General features: G+C 34.6%; 1 protein-coding gene across 1 annotated transcript; it reads left to right on the forward strand.

The window, feature by feature from the left end:
* The first annotated feature begins 510 nt into the window (after positions 1–510).
* LOC134855044 (uncharacterized) lies at positions 511–13849 on the forward strand. Its single transcript, XM_063871424.1, has 4 exons — positions 511–949; positions 3243–3652; positions 9612–11189; positions 13725–13849. The coding sequence occupies exons 2-4, from the start codon at positions 3349–3351 to the stop codon at positions 13847–13849; spliced, it is 2007 nt and encodes a 668-aa protein (XP_063727494.1). The 5' UTR covers positions 511–949; positions 3243–3348.
* The last annotated feature ends 5866 nt before the right edge of the window (positions 13850–19715 follow it).

A 19715-nucleotide genomic window follows, 5' to 3' on the forward strand; every position in this document is an offset into this window, starting at 1 on the left:
ATATATGGTCTCCATACTCAACCTTGTTAAACCACTCGTTACACCAAGAAATCATTGTTTATGAGATATTCGGGGAAAGGAAAAAAAGCCAAAAGGAAAAAAGCCCAGAATTTCTGTAATTTCGAAAACCAGCCTGTGTTGAACAAGTTTTTTCTGATGATTTGTAAATGTTTAAATTTTTCGAACACTCATTTATATTAAAAAAAAACGTTTGCTTAAGTTGTTAAAACTTTTTCATAATGCATGGTAAAAAAATTTAGCCGCTCTTAAAGATTCTTCAGCAAATTTTAAAATGAACTATCATGCATTTAGCTCATTGAAGCAAAAACAAACTTCTGGAATAAAATTTTTATTATGGCTCAATATAGTTTTGAAAATACACTTATTCGAGTTTTGATGATACAATACTGTGTTCAGAATAAAATTACAACCAACTGTATACAAAACCAAATAAACATTCAAAGACCACGTTGATCATCAGATATAAGCTTAGTTTAGTCTCAACACGATTTATCACACCCTCTAGTTTTGTTGTAGTTTTCAAAAAACGAACGTGCAAAATTTATTTTCAGAACAACAGATTGTACTTTTATTATTATTTGAGCATAATTTCAAAAATAAAAACACATTGATAATTTGTTCAAATCTCAAGCAATCACCCAAATACACAAATTTTTAACTGTTGAAACTAATTTTCTGGTTTAGTTGAGAAAAAAATAACTTGTTTGTATCATTAATGCTCAAAATCTAATTCTTTTGGCTTATGCTCACAAAAACAAATACTTTAGTTATAAGCTCCATGAACTTTGAAGTCCTAAATTCTTGATTGTGAAAACTGTACTGGAATTTTTGCTTTTAAGAACTCGAGGAGCCGATTTTTATCTTCTTATCAATCCAGTTTTATTCAATTAGTTCTCTTCTCACCCTTTACCATTTCTTTTGACGAAAAGTGAGTACCAATGAAGCGTTTTTGAAAAAGATAATGTAGATGGCACAAAAAATAAGTGGGTGCATATTAGGTAGCCAACAGGAAGCAAGTTGAAAATAAAATTTAGCAAGCTCCAGAGCGCCATTACCCGAAAGCACGATAGGTCCAATTAAATCATTCGTGCCGATTGTACAGTATTTATTCGCAAGTTCGCAATGATGGTTAATTATGACGAATTTTAAGTTATACGACATTTGAGATGGTGCAGCGCTCAAAAACTGCCCATTTAATGCGAAGTTTCAAGATATTCGACCGTTACTTCTTAGTGTTTTTTGAATCTTTTTTGGTTTTAGTTTTCGGTACAGATTTTTTAAAAACACAAAAGAATTGATCTAAAAAAACAATCCCCAAAACTTTCAAAAACTTTTTCGATTTTTTTAGGTTGGGACTAAATAAAATTTTCGAGCTTTTCCAAAGCACTAAAAAGACCCCTGTTTTGGCCAACTATTCTGCTCCGCAAGCAACATTATGAAAAAATAGGCCTAAAAAGCGTTCTTAGGTACTTTTTGGAAAATTTTGACCGTAAATTTCGTTTTTTCGGCGCGCGCTCCCCGCTCAAAATTGATATATTTAGGCGCCTAGGCGCCTTTAGAAAAACTTTAGGGTCAGTCAGCCAAAAATGGATATCAAATTAGTACAAAAGGACCCTTTGGGTCGGCAGGGGGTCGAATCCCTGAGTGGTTTGGGGGGGTTGTGGTTAGCCCCCCGTTCCTTCCCCCCTCCTAAATCCGCTGGTGCCCGCAACCCAGAAGTCGCAAGAAATTCAAAACCGCGTACCAAACACAAGTAATGTTTCCCAGTGTTTTCTCTGTTTCTTTTATCTTTTTTGTTCCATTTAAAAAAATGAGGAATATTCAAGCTCAATTTATTTTTCTTTTTCAGACGATTTTCGATCATTAAACTAGCAATCTTTGATGGAATGTTTTTACTATCCTCTGAAAAGTATTAATCATGGGCTTAGCATAAAAACAATATTTTAACTGTGATCATTTTCGCCAAGATATTTGGGACTAGCTTGTCAATTATACTTCAATTTGGGAGAAATAACCCTCAATCTATCTCAGCCGATTAAGCGTCAGCTGCAAACTAAACTGGATCTACTTAACAATACCCATTTCAATTTCAAGATAGAGGGGGATAATTGTTAATTAGATTAAGTTACTATTTTGAGTCCCCCTTTGTACTAATTTGGGATATTCATTTTTGGCTGACTGACCCTAAAATTTTTCCAAAGGCGCCTAGGCTCCAAAATATGCCAATTTTGAGGGGGGAGCTCTCGACAAAAAACACATGTTTTTTAGGCAAAAATTTCCAAAAAGTACCTACGAACGCCTTTTTGGCCTGTTTTTTCAATAAGGTTTTTCTGATGGTTTTGGAGAGCTCGGAGAATCAAATAAGTCGACCTAAAAAAAGGTCGACAAAATTTTTGACATTTTTTTGAAAATCCCTCGCCTCGAGAAAATCCTAGATCCGCCCCTGAAAGGGGTGGCATTTCTTCATAGATGCCAGAGGAGGGGTGGGGGGATTGTTGAGCAGATCCACTAAATCATTCAAAAAGTATTTGGCAAGAAAATGACTGTTTTATTACATAACGCCTGATATACATACATATTTAAAGAATGCCTAATCTTAGGCGTTACATAATAAAACAGCAATTTTTTAATAACCCGATTAAAAAAGAGAACTGAAACAATTCAAAGTGGTGCATTTTAAAGCGTGGAAATATAAAAGTACAAACTTTTTGAAGGTTAGTCTTTTCATGGAAAGCAAGTCTTATATTCAATGAAATTCTACGAGCCTCGATAACGTTTTTTGACAAAATTTCAATCAATTTTAGGCATACAGTTTTTGAGATGGCAAACACATATGAACGTTTCGTAACCCTACTTGAAATACCGCTCAAAAATCTCTCAAGATTTGAGCGGTTTGAGCGTTTTTAAAGACAAGAAAGTATCAAACCGTTCAAAACCGTTCAAAACCTCTTAAATTCTAGCTAAGTTTTTTTGAAATAATACCTCGAAATTCTCCTTTAATGTATTCGTTCAAATGCATACACAGAATCGACCCTTTAAGAGTCTGAACTTCTAGCATTCCGTAATACTGAAAAATAAGCCGAAAAACAACCTAAAATGCTCTGGGGTCCAAAAAGCAGTCGTCAAGTTTAATTACGTGTCCGAGAAAGTCAAATCAAAAACTGCTCAAAACTTTTTCAAAAATCCGATAATAGTAAATCAATAATGTGATGTTTGTTTAGCGCCTTTTCCGAACTCTACCGCAAATTCTGACCCTTTGCAAACTTCAAATCAAACTCATCTTTGTCTTCACACCCTCATTACAGAAAGAGGTACCATTCAACAACCATGGCAACATATAGACGCATGCCTCAATTCGGCGTGGACGATGATGTTTCTGTTGAATGCCCGGGATGCAAGAAAACCTTCCATTACACAGAAGATACCTTTGAAATCCCATGCGGACATTGTCTTTGTAAGAGTTGTGCTATGGACCTTGCTTCAAAGACAGTGCAGCAATGTCCAAATAAGAAATGCAAAAGCCACAAAGTGTCACCCAGGCGACGCCTTAAACTCAAATTTGAGGATTACCCTTGCAGACCTGCATCTGCTTTGGACAGAAACTCGATTGTCTTGCCACCCCCAGAACAAGGTTTGTTCATTTAAAAAAAGATGCCAGCCAAATTGCTCCTTGCTATCTCAGAGTATTAGTTTTAACGCAATTTGAAGGCAACTTTTAGCAGCTGCTCGATAGAAACAAAGCAAATTTCGGATTAAAAGACTTGAAAAAAAATCGATAAAAAATCTGAATGTGTATTGGTTGAATAAAGTGCAAAGTTTGGTGGGTAGTAGTATTGCTTTGCCGAAAAAAAAGTTCGAGCCTGAAAACACTTGGCAAGTAATTGCTCCGACTTTCAAAAAATGCGGGCGTGACAAAATATTGTTTTCAGCTGTTTATTCGTTTTTTTAGCAAGAAGACAAAAAACATTACGAGGCCGAAATGTGCGTCTGTGCATTGTAAGCGGATTAAGCAACAGGCCAAAATCAGATTTGTGGCGGATTCCGCAACATTGCTACTTTTCTTTGGTCTTCCTCGCTGTTTTGGTTTCCACAAACAAATACCTAAAAAATTGTACCGCTCAAAATCGCTGCAAAAATAGACGAATTTGCGGAATCCGCAACCGTTTTTGCGGAATCCAGAACCGTTTGTGGAATCCGCAACCAAATAATAAAACATGTGTATAATTAAATTGAGCTGTTGCGGATTCCGCAAATTTAAGCGGAATCCGCAACTTGTAACAGGAATCCACAAATTGTAAGTGGAATCCGCATTTTGTTTGGGGATTTCGTTTAGATATATGTATATATATGTAATGTTCGATCTCAATTTCTGTCAAACACCCAGCTTCACTTTTTAGGAATGATGGAATCCCAAATAGTGACCAGTATTTGGGATCGATGGAATCCCAAATACTGACCTAATTCGTCGACTGACCTTGTTTCTATACACTCTCAACGCACCGACTCCAAATAATGAATTTATTCCATATTTATTCCATATTATTCCAGTAATTGGAAATCCATCAATCCTGAATACTGACCAATATTTGGGATCGATGGAATCTCAAAAATTATTATAAAATGGCGATTTTGTGTGCGTTGTGTTTCTAAACACTCTAATCCAGTGACTCCAAACAATGAATTTATTCGGTGTTGTGTTTCCAAAACTATGATCCCAAAAACTGTTTGTTGGGATACGTGTCCCAAATACTAAAAGATGACATCTACCAATTTAGTTAACGAAGGTTCTAAGATTTTTTCGTGGATTCCACTGACAATGTCCTTGCTTTTAAATTTCTCATTGATAAAAATAGAAATTCCAGCTCTAGCTTTTAAATTTTCATATGCAAATTCATTAAAAAACAAAATTCGGAATCCACTTACAGTTTGCGGATTCCACTTACCTTTTCGGATTTCACTTACTTTTTGCGGAATTCACTTATAGTTCCGGAGTCAAAAATAACTGGCTATATTCGCTTGTTGCAGAATCGGCGACACAACAAATGTTCCGACAAAATTTTTGTTACAGTTGTTTGTACGCGAAATCCACGGAAAGTTTGTAAATGTAATTCACTTACATTTTGGAACATGTTTAAAGATTAGTTTCTGGAATCCAGGCTCATACAGATACAAAATTGAGCGCCTATCCAAGTGCACAGTTTGGCCTCACTCTATAATAAAAATTTTCTATCATAATTTTTCTATTATAATTTTTTCTAATACAAAAATCATGTAAGATGACATAGTTGTTTTTCATGCTGAACTTTCAAAAAAAACATTGATTGCATTTTTTGGCCTGTGCTTCTCTTTATAATATGTAGCAGCTCCATCAAACTGTATCGTCTAATTTTCACAATCAGTTTCACATTTAAAATGAGGACGAACTATATATTCGGAGGTGTTTTAGGTTTTTCTTTTTTTGTTTTTCACAAAAACTTAGGTATCACAAATAATCTTTGGACTGGGTTGAGTGATATATCATATTAAAGACCTTTTAGTCTGATTCGCACCAAGTTAAGTTTGATTTTTTGTTCAATTACAATAGCGTAGTTATGCTTAACTTCAGCCTGGAAAATTTAGTTTTATTCAATTAAAGTTGGCTTAGGGTTAGGCGTTTTTGGCGCCTCAGTATGTATCAAAAAGACCAAAAACCTCAAAAACAAAATTTGAAAAATTTCAACTTTTCTTTTGAACTTCAAACTTTTTTATGCCATTTTTTCCCGTTTTTGGTAATTTTTCTAATGAAACTGTTTCCTCAATTTGCCTGTTTTACTACGACTCTCAATTATGGTTGTTCTGGTTGTTCTGGTTGTTCAATCAGATCTTTTTTTATCATACTACGCAGAACAAACGACGCTTAATTGAAAAAAAAATCAGTGCTATTTGCACAGTAATAGGCAATACTGGTTTTAATTTATATTTCTTAATTCATAGTTTTTTATCTGTTTTCAATCTGTTGTTTGAAAGATCATCAAAGATCTAAACGCATCATTTTGTCATGAAACTTTCAGTAAGTTGTTCAAAAAATGGCCTAAAACAGAAGTTCTAGTATTTCGTTCAGATCTTTTTATACCACGCCAAAAAAACGACTCTAATATCAAAACGACACGTAACTCTAACAATTTGTGCTACTTGCACAGTAACCCTGTTTTTATTTTCAAATGCTATTTCATAGTTTCATGTCTATTTTTGATCTGTTTTTTGAAACACAGGCGTAATTTACACGTTTTCAAAAACATCATTCCGCTATAAAGTTTTCAATACGTTTGTCGAAAAACGGCTTGAAATGGCTTTCAATGTGCTTATTTCGCCTCAATCATAATGATGATCAAGAATATTGATGAGTTTTTAAAATAAATTTGACCACGTTTATCACGCAAAAAACCAATAAATGAAGAATTTAGTCTTTTTAATTATACAAAAGTTTTGAAAAAAATAATAACTCGTTCGGTTCTGAATTTTTGAAACAACTTTTCAAACAGAAATTTTTGTGATCCTTGTGAAGAGACCAACTTTTTTTGTTTTTTAGTTTTTTTCTACTTTGATGATATTTTTTTACTTTAGGCCTCGCAATGGCCTCTGTTGCAACAAAAGATTTTTTTTGTTTAAGATTAGCAGTTACAGGCAACTTTTGTTTATATTCCGGGAGATTTTTAACAAATTAAATGCTATATATTATGAGGAGATAGTAAAGTATACCCTGGCCCTCCAAATTTGAGCAAAACTAATTTTTTGAGAACTTGTTGGATCGAATAAGAATGGAAAAAACTGTAGTTTTTTTTACAAAACATCACAAGTGTTTGATGAGCAGAAAAAATTTCAGAAAAAATACCAGGGAACAGTTTTTTCTTTGTCACTTGAAATTGGCTATGAAAATCAAATAACAGATATAAAGTTTCTCAGTCTCATGTTTAATTCTTGCTGCACATGCAGAGCAAAGTCGACAAGAGTTAGCACGGGTGGTGGTGTTGAAATTTAAGCCCCAAAAAATTATATCGTCAAAAACAAGGATGACCTGAAGACAATGAAAAAAAAAACTATCTTCGAATCAATCTGGTTGGAAAAAAGTCAACCATTTGACACAAAAGTACTTTTGAATGTTTCATATTGTCTCAAAAAATCTTTTGTAGAGTTTTCTTAGATGAACTAACTTGAAAAAAAACGTCAGCTTACAAAACAATAGATGATTTTTTTGCTTTTTAGTGTCGATAACGTTGAAATTTCCGAAATTTTTTTGTTTTTCAGAGATCAAAAACTTATTTGAGGTCATACTGACTGGTCTATCATATACCAGCAATTAGATGCACAAAACATATTTTCCGCTTTCATTGATAATTTGTTTGAAAAAAATTAGTTTGGACAAGCATTCATTTATTGAAAACAAAAACAATTGGATTAAAAAACTGCAATAATTTAGGAAACCGTGGTTAACAAAATACATTAAGCAGATGATCAAGGAAAAACAATGGTTTTCAACAATTTTTTAAAATGATTGAACAGATGCAAATCAAATATTTTATAGGAAGGCAAAGAAACCTTGTAACTAGACTTTTGAAAAACACTGAGAAAAGTTATCCCAGAACAGTTTTTCAGAAAAAGATAAAAATCAGAGAACACCGAAATTTTATTAACTCAAAGATGAGAAAAATCATAATCTCACAAAAACAAGTTTTTCTTATTCAGTTTTAGACAAACGAGTAACTGATCTTTATTATTTAGCAAATATATTAAAGCGAGCTTTCGCAGAACTACAAATGAAGTTTCCGCGTTAAACACAAAAAAGAAATCTTTCAAGGGTCAGGGAAAAATTTTCCCTGTTAAACTTCATTCGAACTCGGGCAATTACAAATTACTTGAAAAGAAGTATTTCTGTCCCTTGATAGCTTACAAAGTGAAACAAACTACTGGTCCTATGAATATACATCATGGAGCATTAGATCTTCAAATTTAGCAACGGGTAAACACCTACAACTGTCAAAATTGAATGCATCAAGGTAAAAAAAAATAAAAACGAAATTTTCTTTCTCTATGCTTTTGACTTTCTTTCAACTTTAAACGATTCAGTTTGCAGATGATACCAGTCCAATTTGAACCAGAAATTCTACAATTTATTGCAAGATTACTCTTAAAAATAGCTGGATGACCTCTATGTCTTTATGGAACAAATCGTATCTCTTTGAATTCCAATAAAAAAAGTTAATTTTAGTTATTTTTGAAACTGGTGTAGTCTCCGTTTTTTTCCTTTAAAATCACAAAATAGAAGTTTTGTTTTCGGGGAGACATCTAGAAACTTTTTGAATCAAGATTTAAGTTTTTCAACTCAAGTTATCAATATTTTAAGCAAATTTGCTCAATGAATCTGTACCTTATTAGGAACATAAATTTCTTTAAGGTTCGGACTAGTTTTTTCAAGTCCTTAGTTTTATTCCAGACAAGAAAAAGCAAAGTTTTCTTTAAGAACTTACAAATTATACGAATGAGCAGAATCAATAAGCTACAAAATTGGGTATCAAAGTCTGGTTTTGTTGTAGGAAGTTTGATGGAGCACGTGATCATACAATAAAAAACACCTCTTTTAAAACTACTGATAGCGAAAATGAGTCTTCTCAATTTTTTCGATTGCTTGAAAAAATACAAGAGCCGAAAATGTGATTTTTTGTACAAAACATTTAATTTGCATGAAAACGAGAGAACACTACAGGCAATACCCCAGAGTCGACTAAACAACAAAAAGGCAAAGCGTCAGGGTCAAGATGCTGCATTACAGAATGGAATTCAATGCCTAAAAAATTGAACTCGTCACATCTTGATAAAAGTTCAAAGAAAAAATAAGATTTACATTCTACAGAAATACGAATCAGTGCCAATTGACAGATCACCCGATCGATTTAGAAGTTATTTCAACTAAAACTTTATAGAAAGCTAAATGAAACAAAAATAAATAAATGGTGCTACAGCAGTTCAATTTACATAGTTGGTTGTTTTTGAAAGTAATCATTCCTAGACATGTTTTTCTTAATCAAGATGTTAAATGAAACTAACATGTTCTGCTGGAACGAAACAAAAGGAGGATCGTAAAATATATGATACTGGTGGTACTGCAACATCATCCGTATTAAAATTTTTATTTTGGCCTTTTTGAGACGTCTCAAAAAATGCTTGTTTTGTCGAATGAGGAACCTCCAGATGGGCATTTAGGACAATTTTCTGTAAAACTTTTTCTGATGGACGTGGTTTTACAGTAGAAAATTACGTTGAAAGCTACAAAAAATGCAAAAAAAACGGTTTCAAAAAATAGTTTCAAATTTGTAGTTGTCTTTTTTTTTGTAGTCAAGTTTTCAGGTGTTTTGACCGTTTTTTTTCCGTGGCAGATTTTTTCAAGTTTGATGTACTCAAACTGTCACTGAGAGATTTCTTCACCGCTAATGTACATCCAAACGGTTTAAACGGAAACAATTAACCAAAAAAGTAGGAAATTTAAAAAAAACTGAAAACTGAAAACTGTTATTGTTATCATGACTTGTTTTGAAAACTTTTTTTTTCATGTTTAGAAAGGCCAAATACTGCTAGTTCAGTGGCATCTTCAATCCGATCTCATTCTGATTTCGCCTCGGTCGTTTACTGTGAGAAACACCCAACTTCCACAGTTCGCTACTTCTGCCACATCTGCGAAGTGGAGCTATGCGAGGAATGTTGGAAGAACGAACACGATGAAGATGACTATCGCAAACATAATGTAGGATTCATCAAGGTCAATCTAGAGCCTCAAAAAGAGATCCAAAAACGAATTGTCGAAAACAAGAAAGACTGTCAAAAAATGAGCCGCATTTTGGAGGACTGGAAGGCGATCGTCCAACAGGCGCAGATTGCAGAAAATAAACAAAACGAAGTTTTGAAAACTAGCACAGCCAATCAGCTTGAGCAGAAATCAGACATTGTTCGCAATCTGGTTCAAAATCACATCACGGATGTTCGTAAATTTAAAGAAACAATTTTGACCGAACTTGAAGAACTTGAAAGAAAGCAGAGAAGCATCTTAGGGGATTCTTTTGACAGCGATTATGATCGCTTATCGATTCATAGCTCCTCATCGACGCTTGATGGAGGAGGGAGCAGCAGAGTTGAAACGCCAGTCTCCGAGGAGCTATTGGGCGCAGTTGGAGGAGGTGACAATGGAAATACGACTCCAGTTCAACCGAATAAGAATGTGGCTTCGACTTTGAAAAGAGGAAAAAAGAAAGAGTTGGTGCGAGTTACAAAGAGTGCGATTGGAGATGAGAAGATTGAGTGTAGTAGAGCTGTGTACAATACTGCCACGAAAGAAGTGATTTGTCTTGCTAATACCACTATAACAGTGTTAAGACTAAACGGGCCAAATGGGAAGTTTGAAGTGAGTAAGAAGATGAAGTTGAACTCAGACGCAAAAAACGATTTATGTGACATTACACTAGACAGCAATAACTCTCTCTATGGTGTGATTTGGAATAAGGGAACCAGAGTGAAGAGAGTGGCAGTGCTGGACATAATGAAGAACAAGGAACTGATCGAGGAGAGAGAACTACTCGACACTGAGGGACTACTCAATGGAAAATATGTATATTATTGGAGATTGTGTGCTGTAGGCGAGACAGTGGCTGTGGTAGTGGAGGATTTGAGAGGAGATGAGCGGGAATACAACAGTGTGACTTTGTATCGTAGTCATATCCGACAACAAACTGTACAACTCAATATCAGTTTAAACGTTCGTTGCTCTGGTCAAAGAGTATTGGTGAATGAGAACACACTGTTACTTGTCTCTGATAAAAGAACAATAGCAGTGGTCTCTTTGCCTTCACAGCAAACTACAACAGCAACAACATCTGCACATACTTCTAAATTAACTTCAAACACATCTCAAAAACTGCAGCCCAAATCCATCAAGTACATTCGACTCTCTGGCATGGAGAATATTTATTCATTAGTATGGATACCATCTGAAGAAAGTGTGCAGTCAGATGCTGCGGAAGGGTACTTGTTTGCTTCAGATCTTTGTGGTGATTTCTCTCATGTTTACAAAATAAATTTAGAGAAAGATATGGCAGAGGTGGCTGAAGGAGAGGAGAGAACAATTTCCCCTATGGAAGGAATAGGTCAACTAGATTACACACACATTTGGTGTTCCATTGATAGCTCAACACTATTTGCTACTACCTATTGGTTTTCTGGAAAGCCAATGCTTCTAAACTTAGAGTATACGACACCTTGAGTCTTCCCACTTGTTTGGGCTAAGTTAATTTTAACAGTACAATTAAATAACAAATAAAAGATAGATCCCATCCATTAGCTAACTTTTGGCTCTTAATAATTTTTTTCAATTCATATTGAGCAATTCTTACCGAATAAAGCTTGCTTTTTAAATTGATTCATAATACATTTTCACCACTAACAAAGCCTTAATTATTTCAATCTAATTCAAAATGTTTTCATCTCCCTCTATGGAACGACTTTACTCTTTTTATTTTATTGATCAATAACGCAAAAAATGTAAAGAGCTGTATGTTATTATATTTCTTTCAGTTGTTGAATAAAAGATTTTGGAATATAATAATTTTTTAAATTTTCAATAGTTTGATGGTTTCTTAAATTCAACATAACCAAAAAAACTTTCCGAGATCGAAAGCGTACGTTGTGAACGAAAACAGTTAATCGTATTCGAACAAAATCCTGTGAACAACGTTTTTTGCGTTCAGACAAATACGTCGGCTAATCGAAGCAAAATGCTAATTTGGAAAACAGGATGTCAGTGAACAAGCAGCAATTGCCTTTTCCGGTTCGCTCGGATGCGATCACATTCGGCACAAAACTGAACTGCTCGTGGATCATGTTCGCATCTAAACTGTAAATCTGAAAGAAGTTAGCACCACGGGGTATAACCCAAATTAAAAAATTTTAAATAAATGGCTCGTCAATAATGAACTTCGGGGAAATTACGGAACAACAAAAAAAGAAATTAACATCAACCAAGCAAAATTTTCCAGCCGACGACCTCTTTTACCAATCAAAAAAGTCAAAGGAAAATGGAAAAGTTTTGATTTATAGAAACAAAAGCCAAAGAAGCACCACCGACAGTGAAAAAAATCTGTTTTTATAATTTATTTTCTGTTAGAACAAGCCGAGCTGCTACGTTTGTCGTTATTGTTGACTCTCATTTTTTCTCAGCCATATTTTGGGTAAAATTTTTATTTGATCAACTTTCTTCCTTTCAAAGTAATAATTATTAGGATAATTTTTTTCGTAATCTGTGCCAGATCTCGACGAGTGTAGTCTGAGACTGAAAGCCTCTTAAAACGTTTGTTCAGAGTTTGTATATACATTTTTAATCAATCAGTCCCCCATGGCACTGGCTAACGAATTCTGCTAACGGCTAATTTGTTTTCCATAATTTAACAATTCCTCGAAAAAAACAAAGGGTTGCTGTTATTTTATTAGTCCAACCAAAAATTTTTATATCAAAATATTGCGTTAACATGCTTTTTTTTTCTGTTGAATTTGATTCTAAAGGTCATGCTTTGCCTCAAATGATCGTGCGCTTTTTTTTCTTGAGATCCTCAATAAAATAGATTAAAAAAGACCGATAAACCTATGTTGTGAAACGTCATTCTTACGTTATAAGACACCAATTCTTAAATTAAAAACACTTTCAAAGCCTTTTGCGCCCACTTTTGGAGACTACATCCTTCTTAATTTAGTTGGGCAACATAAGAGGTCTGCAGTGATTTAACTTTGTCAGTAAAGAAACAAAAAAACTTGGAGTATTTTTTGATTGACTAAAAAACCAAGAACTCTTGGAGTAATTTTTGATAGACAAAAAAAACTTTTTACATTTTCCGCCCAAATTTCTAAGTTTTGCAATTTTGTACCATCAATGTAAAAATAAATAGCAAAATGATGATCACACTGATTCGTTTTACTGATACAACTTCGATCATTTTAAATTTTTAGCTGATTCTAACAAAGCCGATTTCTGAGCAGATGTTTACCATTTCTTTCTTTAGCTACTTTCTTCGCTTTTTCTGGTCGGGGTAAATCTACTCAAAACCAAAAATGCACCATACCATTAATGTAAAAAGTTTAAGCAAGATTGATCTTCATTGTTTTAAGTGAGCTTGGTTCAAATTTTAAGTCAGGCTGGTTTTCATTAATTTCAATCAACCCAATTTGAGAAAAACGCGTTTCAAATTTCAAGTTTTATTAGTTTTAACACCATAAATTATTTCATCACTGTATTGAAGCACTGATCAATTGTTTCTCTCAGGACTTTTCGGCTATGTCTATTTGACATCGTCTAACAATGAACTGGAATCGAATCTTTTTAACTATTCCCCCCTATTGCAATAGGGGAGGGGGAATAGATAACAAGGTGCAAAAATCGTACATGCTCAAAAATCGTAAATATTCAATTCTTTCTTTATAGGGGGATATTCGTTACATGGTTACATAGGCGGGATAATTAACAAGATCCCTGGAATCAACTAATCTGCAAAACTGACCATTCCAACAATTGAAGTCTATCACCACTAAATTATGACAATTTTCTCTATGGAAGAGTGTATAGTCTTTCAGAGCAAAAACTTTGGCTGTTTTTCATATCATTAGACTATAAATGAGTTTTAGTTTTGTTGCAGGTTGCACCTCCAACCTGCAACAATGGGCTTTCGGTGACCAAAATTCCATCATCCCGCGAGAGACTTCAGTCGCGCAAAGTCGCAACATAGCTAATTTGGGTCCCGCAAAGTCGCAACATAGCTAATTTGGGTCGCGCAAAGCCGCAACATTGCTAATTTGGGTTGTACAAAGTCGCAACATAGCTGTTTTGGGTTGCGCAAAGTCGCAACATAGCTAATTTGGGTCGCCCAAAGCCGCAACATTGCTAATTTGGGTTGTATAAAGTCGCAACATAGCTATTTTGGGTTGCGCAAAGTCGCAACATAGCTAATTTGGGTTGCGCAAAGTCGCAAAATAGCTAATTTGAGTCGCAAAAGTTCGCAACATAGCTAATTTGGTTCGCTCAAAATCGCAACATAGCTAATTTGGGTCGCACAAAGTCGCAACATAGCTAATTTGGGTCGCACAAAGTCGCAACATAGCTAATTTTGGGTCGCGCAAAGTCGCCTATTAGCTAATTCGGGTCGCGCAAAGTCGCAACAAGGGTCGCGCAAAGTCGCAACATGTGTCGCGCCAAGCCCCAACATGGGTCTCACAAAGTCGTAACATGAGTCGCGCAAAGTCCCAAAATGGGTTGCGCAAAACTTAAGTAATGGAATTTTTGTCGGATTTTGTACTCGAATGGCCTCAAATTTCTAACGGCTGTTAAAAAAGCTGTTTTCTAACATTGATTTGTCCAAGTTTGAGACATGAAAGAGTTGCACAAACAAGAAAAGAGCAAAAGAAATCTTCAATCTTCAACCTCCAGTGTTAAAGTGATTAATTGTTTTCAGAACCTTGACTTAAAGTATTAAAACTGCTCGTATCAGTGCGAAGCCCTGAGAGTTTCGACTGCCTTTAAAGGTCGATGGAGCAATAAACCATGAAAAAAACTAAATATAATGAAATAAAGGGAAAAAAGTTTGAAATTCGGGCTTTTTTTTGTGAAAATCATCTCCCCACACGCCATATGAAAAGCAAAGTGATAAATTTTGCTCCTTGTAACAACTCAATTTTGGCAATTGAGCTTACTTCAATTAATTCGGAACTATTTCTAAGATGAATTAGGTTTCCGCTTAAGCGTTAAGAGCGCAAAATAAATCGCGCGCTAATTGTCCTAAAGTGGCCTGAATGGCAATCTTTAAACCCCAAAACCTTTACGAAAAATGATCTTAGGTAAAATATTTTTTCAAATTTAAGTTCAAGACAACAATACCTGTTGAATGATATGAACAAAAATTCGTCAGAAATGGCTAGGTTAAAAAAAAACGAAATTTGTCCAAAGAAAATAAACCACTCCGAGCACTTATATTACCTTCCGTTACATTCGTTACGAAATTCGGAACAAAAAATAATTTAAGCTAAATAGTCTCGAACATTTCGTTTCTTAGGTTTTTTTTACTCTTAAAGGTCTAGATCTTCGCGGCCTAAATGAGAAAATTCAGATGATTCAATCATTTTTTATCAATATGTTACTGAGGAGAATTTTTACGTGCTCACTTACTTAGAAAATATTGAAAAAAAGAACCCAACATACTTTCAATTTATTTCATTCATAATGAACTATAATCAATTATAAATTGTAAGTATTAAGTCATTAATGAATCAAAACAAAATTGCGAACTTCAATTTAAATCTTCATTCATTTTCCGAAGAACGAAGTTTATTGTTTCTTTTCCCGTCAACGATATCCATTTTTGTCATTTCAGCTTGAATTTCTTTTTTTTGTAGCTGTTTATCATGTCTTTGCTATTGAATTTCAGAATATTTTTTGTTTTGCAGCAGGCGTCAACGACTCATTTCTTGATTTTGAGTTTATCGAAGGCTTCGCTATTTAAGTCTGTTTATCTAATCTGCAATAAATCAGTGTCTGTTCAATTAGGATATGGAAACAGCTCACTTCTCACTTTTTTTTGTAATTTATATTGTTTTCAATACCGTAGTCATTCTCTTACGTAATGCAATAGGGGGCTTTTTATGTAAATATGTACATAAACTTAATCGTTCAAACATTCCCCTAAGAAATATTCTAGCTTCATGCAAAAAATGCAAATTTTGTAAATTTATGTTTTTATATAACTTAATTTTTAATGATGGTTGCTGATGATAAGCAAAATTCAGCCAAAATTTCATTGCTACAAAAAATAGGGATAAGACTCAAAATGCGTCATTTGAACAACACTTTTTGCCTTTCTTTTTCAATGCTCTTTTCAGCCTTGTCTTCTCCCCCTCTCTCCGCACCCCTTTCAACTTCTCCTTCCCGTTAGTCCCTAACAACTCCGGGGTTGATGTCTTCTGTTGTCTTTATCATGGGGCTGACATCAGGGGGTAGACTCATCCTCGCTCCCGACTTCTTGTTCGCTATCTCACTGATGTAGGCGTCCCGGGTGGTGATACTGGCCCGACGCTGCTGTGGGGTAATTTCCTTAACCTAAGAATAGGAAAAAAATAGTTGTTCCAATCATGTATTTTTGTGTTTCGACCACTCTGATTTGAGAGTATGGTGTTAACCTTATTCTTCCGGCCACACAGAAAAAGTTTACATGCGGGCGGGTTTTTTCCTAGCGTAAAGTAGTTTAGAGACATGTACCCCGGTAGAGGACCGCGACCTAATTCCAGAATGTCCCGACCAAATTTGTTCACATCTCAATTTTGGACTAAAAAGATCTGTCGCATTTTTCGCGACCACAGCGGCAGGGTTGCATGATTAAAATCAACTTGATTTAAATCAATGATTTAAATCGGATTTTAATCGTAGAATAAAAATCAAAAAAATCAACCCTTGTGTTATCCTGCCGAGTGCCGCGGTAAACATACAACCCAGCTTGCAGTATTTACATTGGTTACGTTCTTCGCTCCTCATAGCATACTTTTAACTGGAAAAGTTTTTCCAGCACTTTCGGATTTTTCCATTCCAGTCTCAGAAGTTGACTGGAAATTGAAAAATATGGGTAACTTGTGTTCTTCTAACTTGTGATGCTGAATCAGTAATTTTGCGTTAATAAATTGATTCTTGAAACAAAAACGTTTCCAATAAAATTCAAAAAAATCAAGGTAAAATAATAAAAATTGGATTTAAATCAACATATAATATACATCAGACTTTTATGACTCTGCATGGCGGAGACCGAGAGATCAAACTTTCGAGAAAAATATTTCGATATGTCCAAATCTTTGAGACCAAATATTGCCATGTATGTTTTTAGTTAACCAGCCAGAGGCCTGACCCGAGAGTTAATTATTTGAGATTAACGACCAAACATTGCTATTTTTTAACCAGTCAGAGGCCAAACCCGAGAGTTAATTACTTAAGACTAACTAAGTTATGACTTGAAAGAGGTCATCTTGTAAGAAGCAGCGCGCGTGCGATTTGAACCCGCAATCATATGATTGCTGGGCACCATCACTACTGATGCGCCGCAACGCCACAACGCCTCATAAAATGGCGCCGCGAGAGCGACCCAAGATGCAGCGGCGCGACCAACATTAGTGTTATCCAGATTTTTGCGACCGAGAGCGTCTGGATATCTGGAAAAAATATCACAAAAGTCTAGACATACATAACTTTAGTCACAGAAGTCTAAATGGTCGCAGACTTCGAAATCTTCAAATTTGTCTGACTTTCTTGAACCAAAAGCACAAAATTGATACTTTTCAAAATAAAACAGATTTAAGGTTTTTGTTTTGATTGAGGTTTCATTTTTTGGGAATTTATTCGTTTTAACTGAAAGAAGAAAAATCCCAAGCAGTTTTGAACAACTAGTCTCGACATATTAAAAAAAAACTGAAAAAAAATTAATGAAAATATCTTGCAAAAAAAATAAAACATCAATTATTCCATAACTCAGAAGTTGTTAAGAAAAACAAACTAACCTGGCAACTGACATTGACAGTTTCAAAATCGCCCAAATGAACTTTTGATAAACTGCACATTTTATTGCTCACGATTGATATTAATACTAATGTAACCAAGTTCATAATTTTATGTCCTACAACTAAACCTTTTAAGCAACAGTAAATTTCTCTGACAAAAATGATCACAAAATGATGTAAATCAAATGTCAGGCGCAATTATGGAAATTTGAAAGATGGATGACCCAAAATCACTCACTCACGCCAATGCCACTTTGGCAAAAAAACAATAATGTATTCGTTAGGCGACAATAAACGTCCCCTGTTTTTGTTACATATTCCATCGCTATTAAAACTTCTCATCCAAAATGGTCACATTTGCGGAATTGAGAACTAGGCTGACAAACTACGAGGAAGGCCGGGCAGCTCGTGAAGTTGATAAGGAACAGCACATAGCAATTTCTGCGAGAAGACCAATACATTCAAAACCTTTCATGAAATCAATTAATTCATCTTTAGTTCCTGAGCAAAATAGAACTCAAAATTCCCTAAAAACAGAAACATGCTATGGACGTGGCATAGCAGAACTTTTGAAAAAAGAATTCAAAAAAGCAGGTTCTAACTTAGGGGCATGTAATCAGAAGGGGCATACACATAATTTTTGTTATAAAGCTTGTTGTTCTTGCTTAAATTGCATGTAAAATGCAGCAAACTGCAAATCATTCATTCGCACATCAGTTTTGCATACAAAATTCGGTGACTTAAAATATACCGACTTAAAAGCCCCAATTGAATTAAAGATTTCACCACATGACGAAATATGCAAAACTTGGCTCTGTCTGAAATTACACTGAAACCAGTTCCAAAAATCACAAAAAAAACAAAGCAAAAACAACACTTGAAAGAGTTTTTAGCGATGAATTAGGAGCAGTAAATACTTCAAGCTTTAACGGATTCCGATATGTAATGATTTTTGTTGGCGACTTTAGCAACTGCGCAGTGGTTAAGTACATAAATTACAAAAGTGAATCTTTTGAAAATTTTCAGAAATTCATAACAGACAATAGAACTATTTGTAAGAACAAAAAAACAGCACGTTTTGTGTACATTCAAAATTTAGGCATGAGTTCACAGTCCCAGAAACTTCTGAACAAAATGGGGTTGCAGAACGGTACAACCAAACAATAGTTGAAAAGGCTAGATGTCTTTTAATTCAAGCAAATTTTAGCAAAACGTAATGTATTGGGGCTATAGAAACAGCCAATCACATTCGTAATATAGTGAAAAAAGCGGATGATAAAACTTTAGCGTTTCAAAAAAGTTTTTGAACAGACATCTGAATCAAAAAAACTTTAAGAATATGTGGATGTTTTGCATAAATAAAAAAAATCATAAGCCGAAATCCATATTTGATCCAAGGGCCCAGTAATACGTTTTTTTTGATACGCTGGTAACAGTACAGTGTACTTAGTCCAAAACTGAGAAAACAAACGCATATATAGAGTAAGGATTGTAACCTTCAATGAACACTTTTTTTGCTCCAAACAAAACTAGTGCTATACTAAGTGAAACAGATGATTTTTTTTATTTAGGCTCAAAGAAATAGTCAAATGTTTACAGTGAAAAAAATTTAACTCTATCACAACCTAGTAAACTTGAAAAAATTGGCAGAGAAAAGGATGTTAACTATCAATTGATGAAGCAAGTAGTAACAAAAATGATCAAAGTAGGAACAAACAAGATTTAGTAACAAACTCAAAAAATCAGGGTCTTTTGAAACAAAATTTGCAGCTCAGCACTGTTGCTGGGCAAACAAAAAACCAGGGTACATTTTTAAGAATGACTTTACCTCATGTAGATGCATCTGATCAATCGTATGAAAAAGATCTCTTAAATCTCAAACGACAAAACGACAAAGCACAGCAAAAACCTGCAGCGATCTGACAGATCTCGAAACCCACCAGAACGCTTCGACAAACCGTACACCAACAACAGTGAACAACTAGCACATCTTTTTGAAAACGAAATATACAAGCAGGAAATAGAATCTACCGATCAGGGCAAATGGAACGAAGCAATACGAAGCGAAAAAAATTCTTTAATTGAAGGTCAAATAAGGA

Source organism: Symsagittifera roscoffensis, chromosome 10 (assembly GCF_963678635.1).
Source record: "Symsagittifera roscoffensis chromosome 10, txSymRosc1.1, whole genome shotgun sequence".
NCBI classification, from domain to species: domain Eukaryota; kingdom Metazoa; phylum Xenacoelomorpha; order Acoela; family Convolutidae; genus Symsagittifera; species Symsagittifera roscoffensis.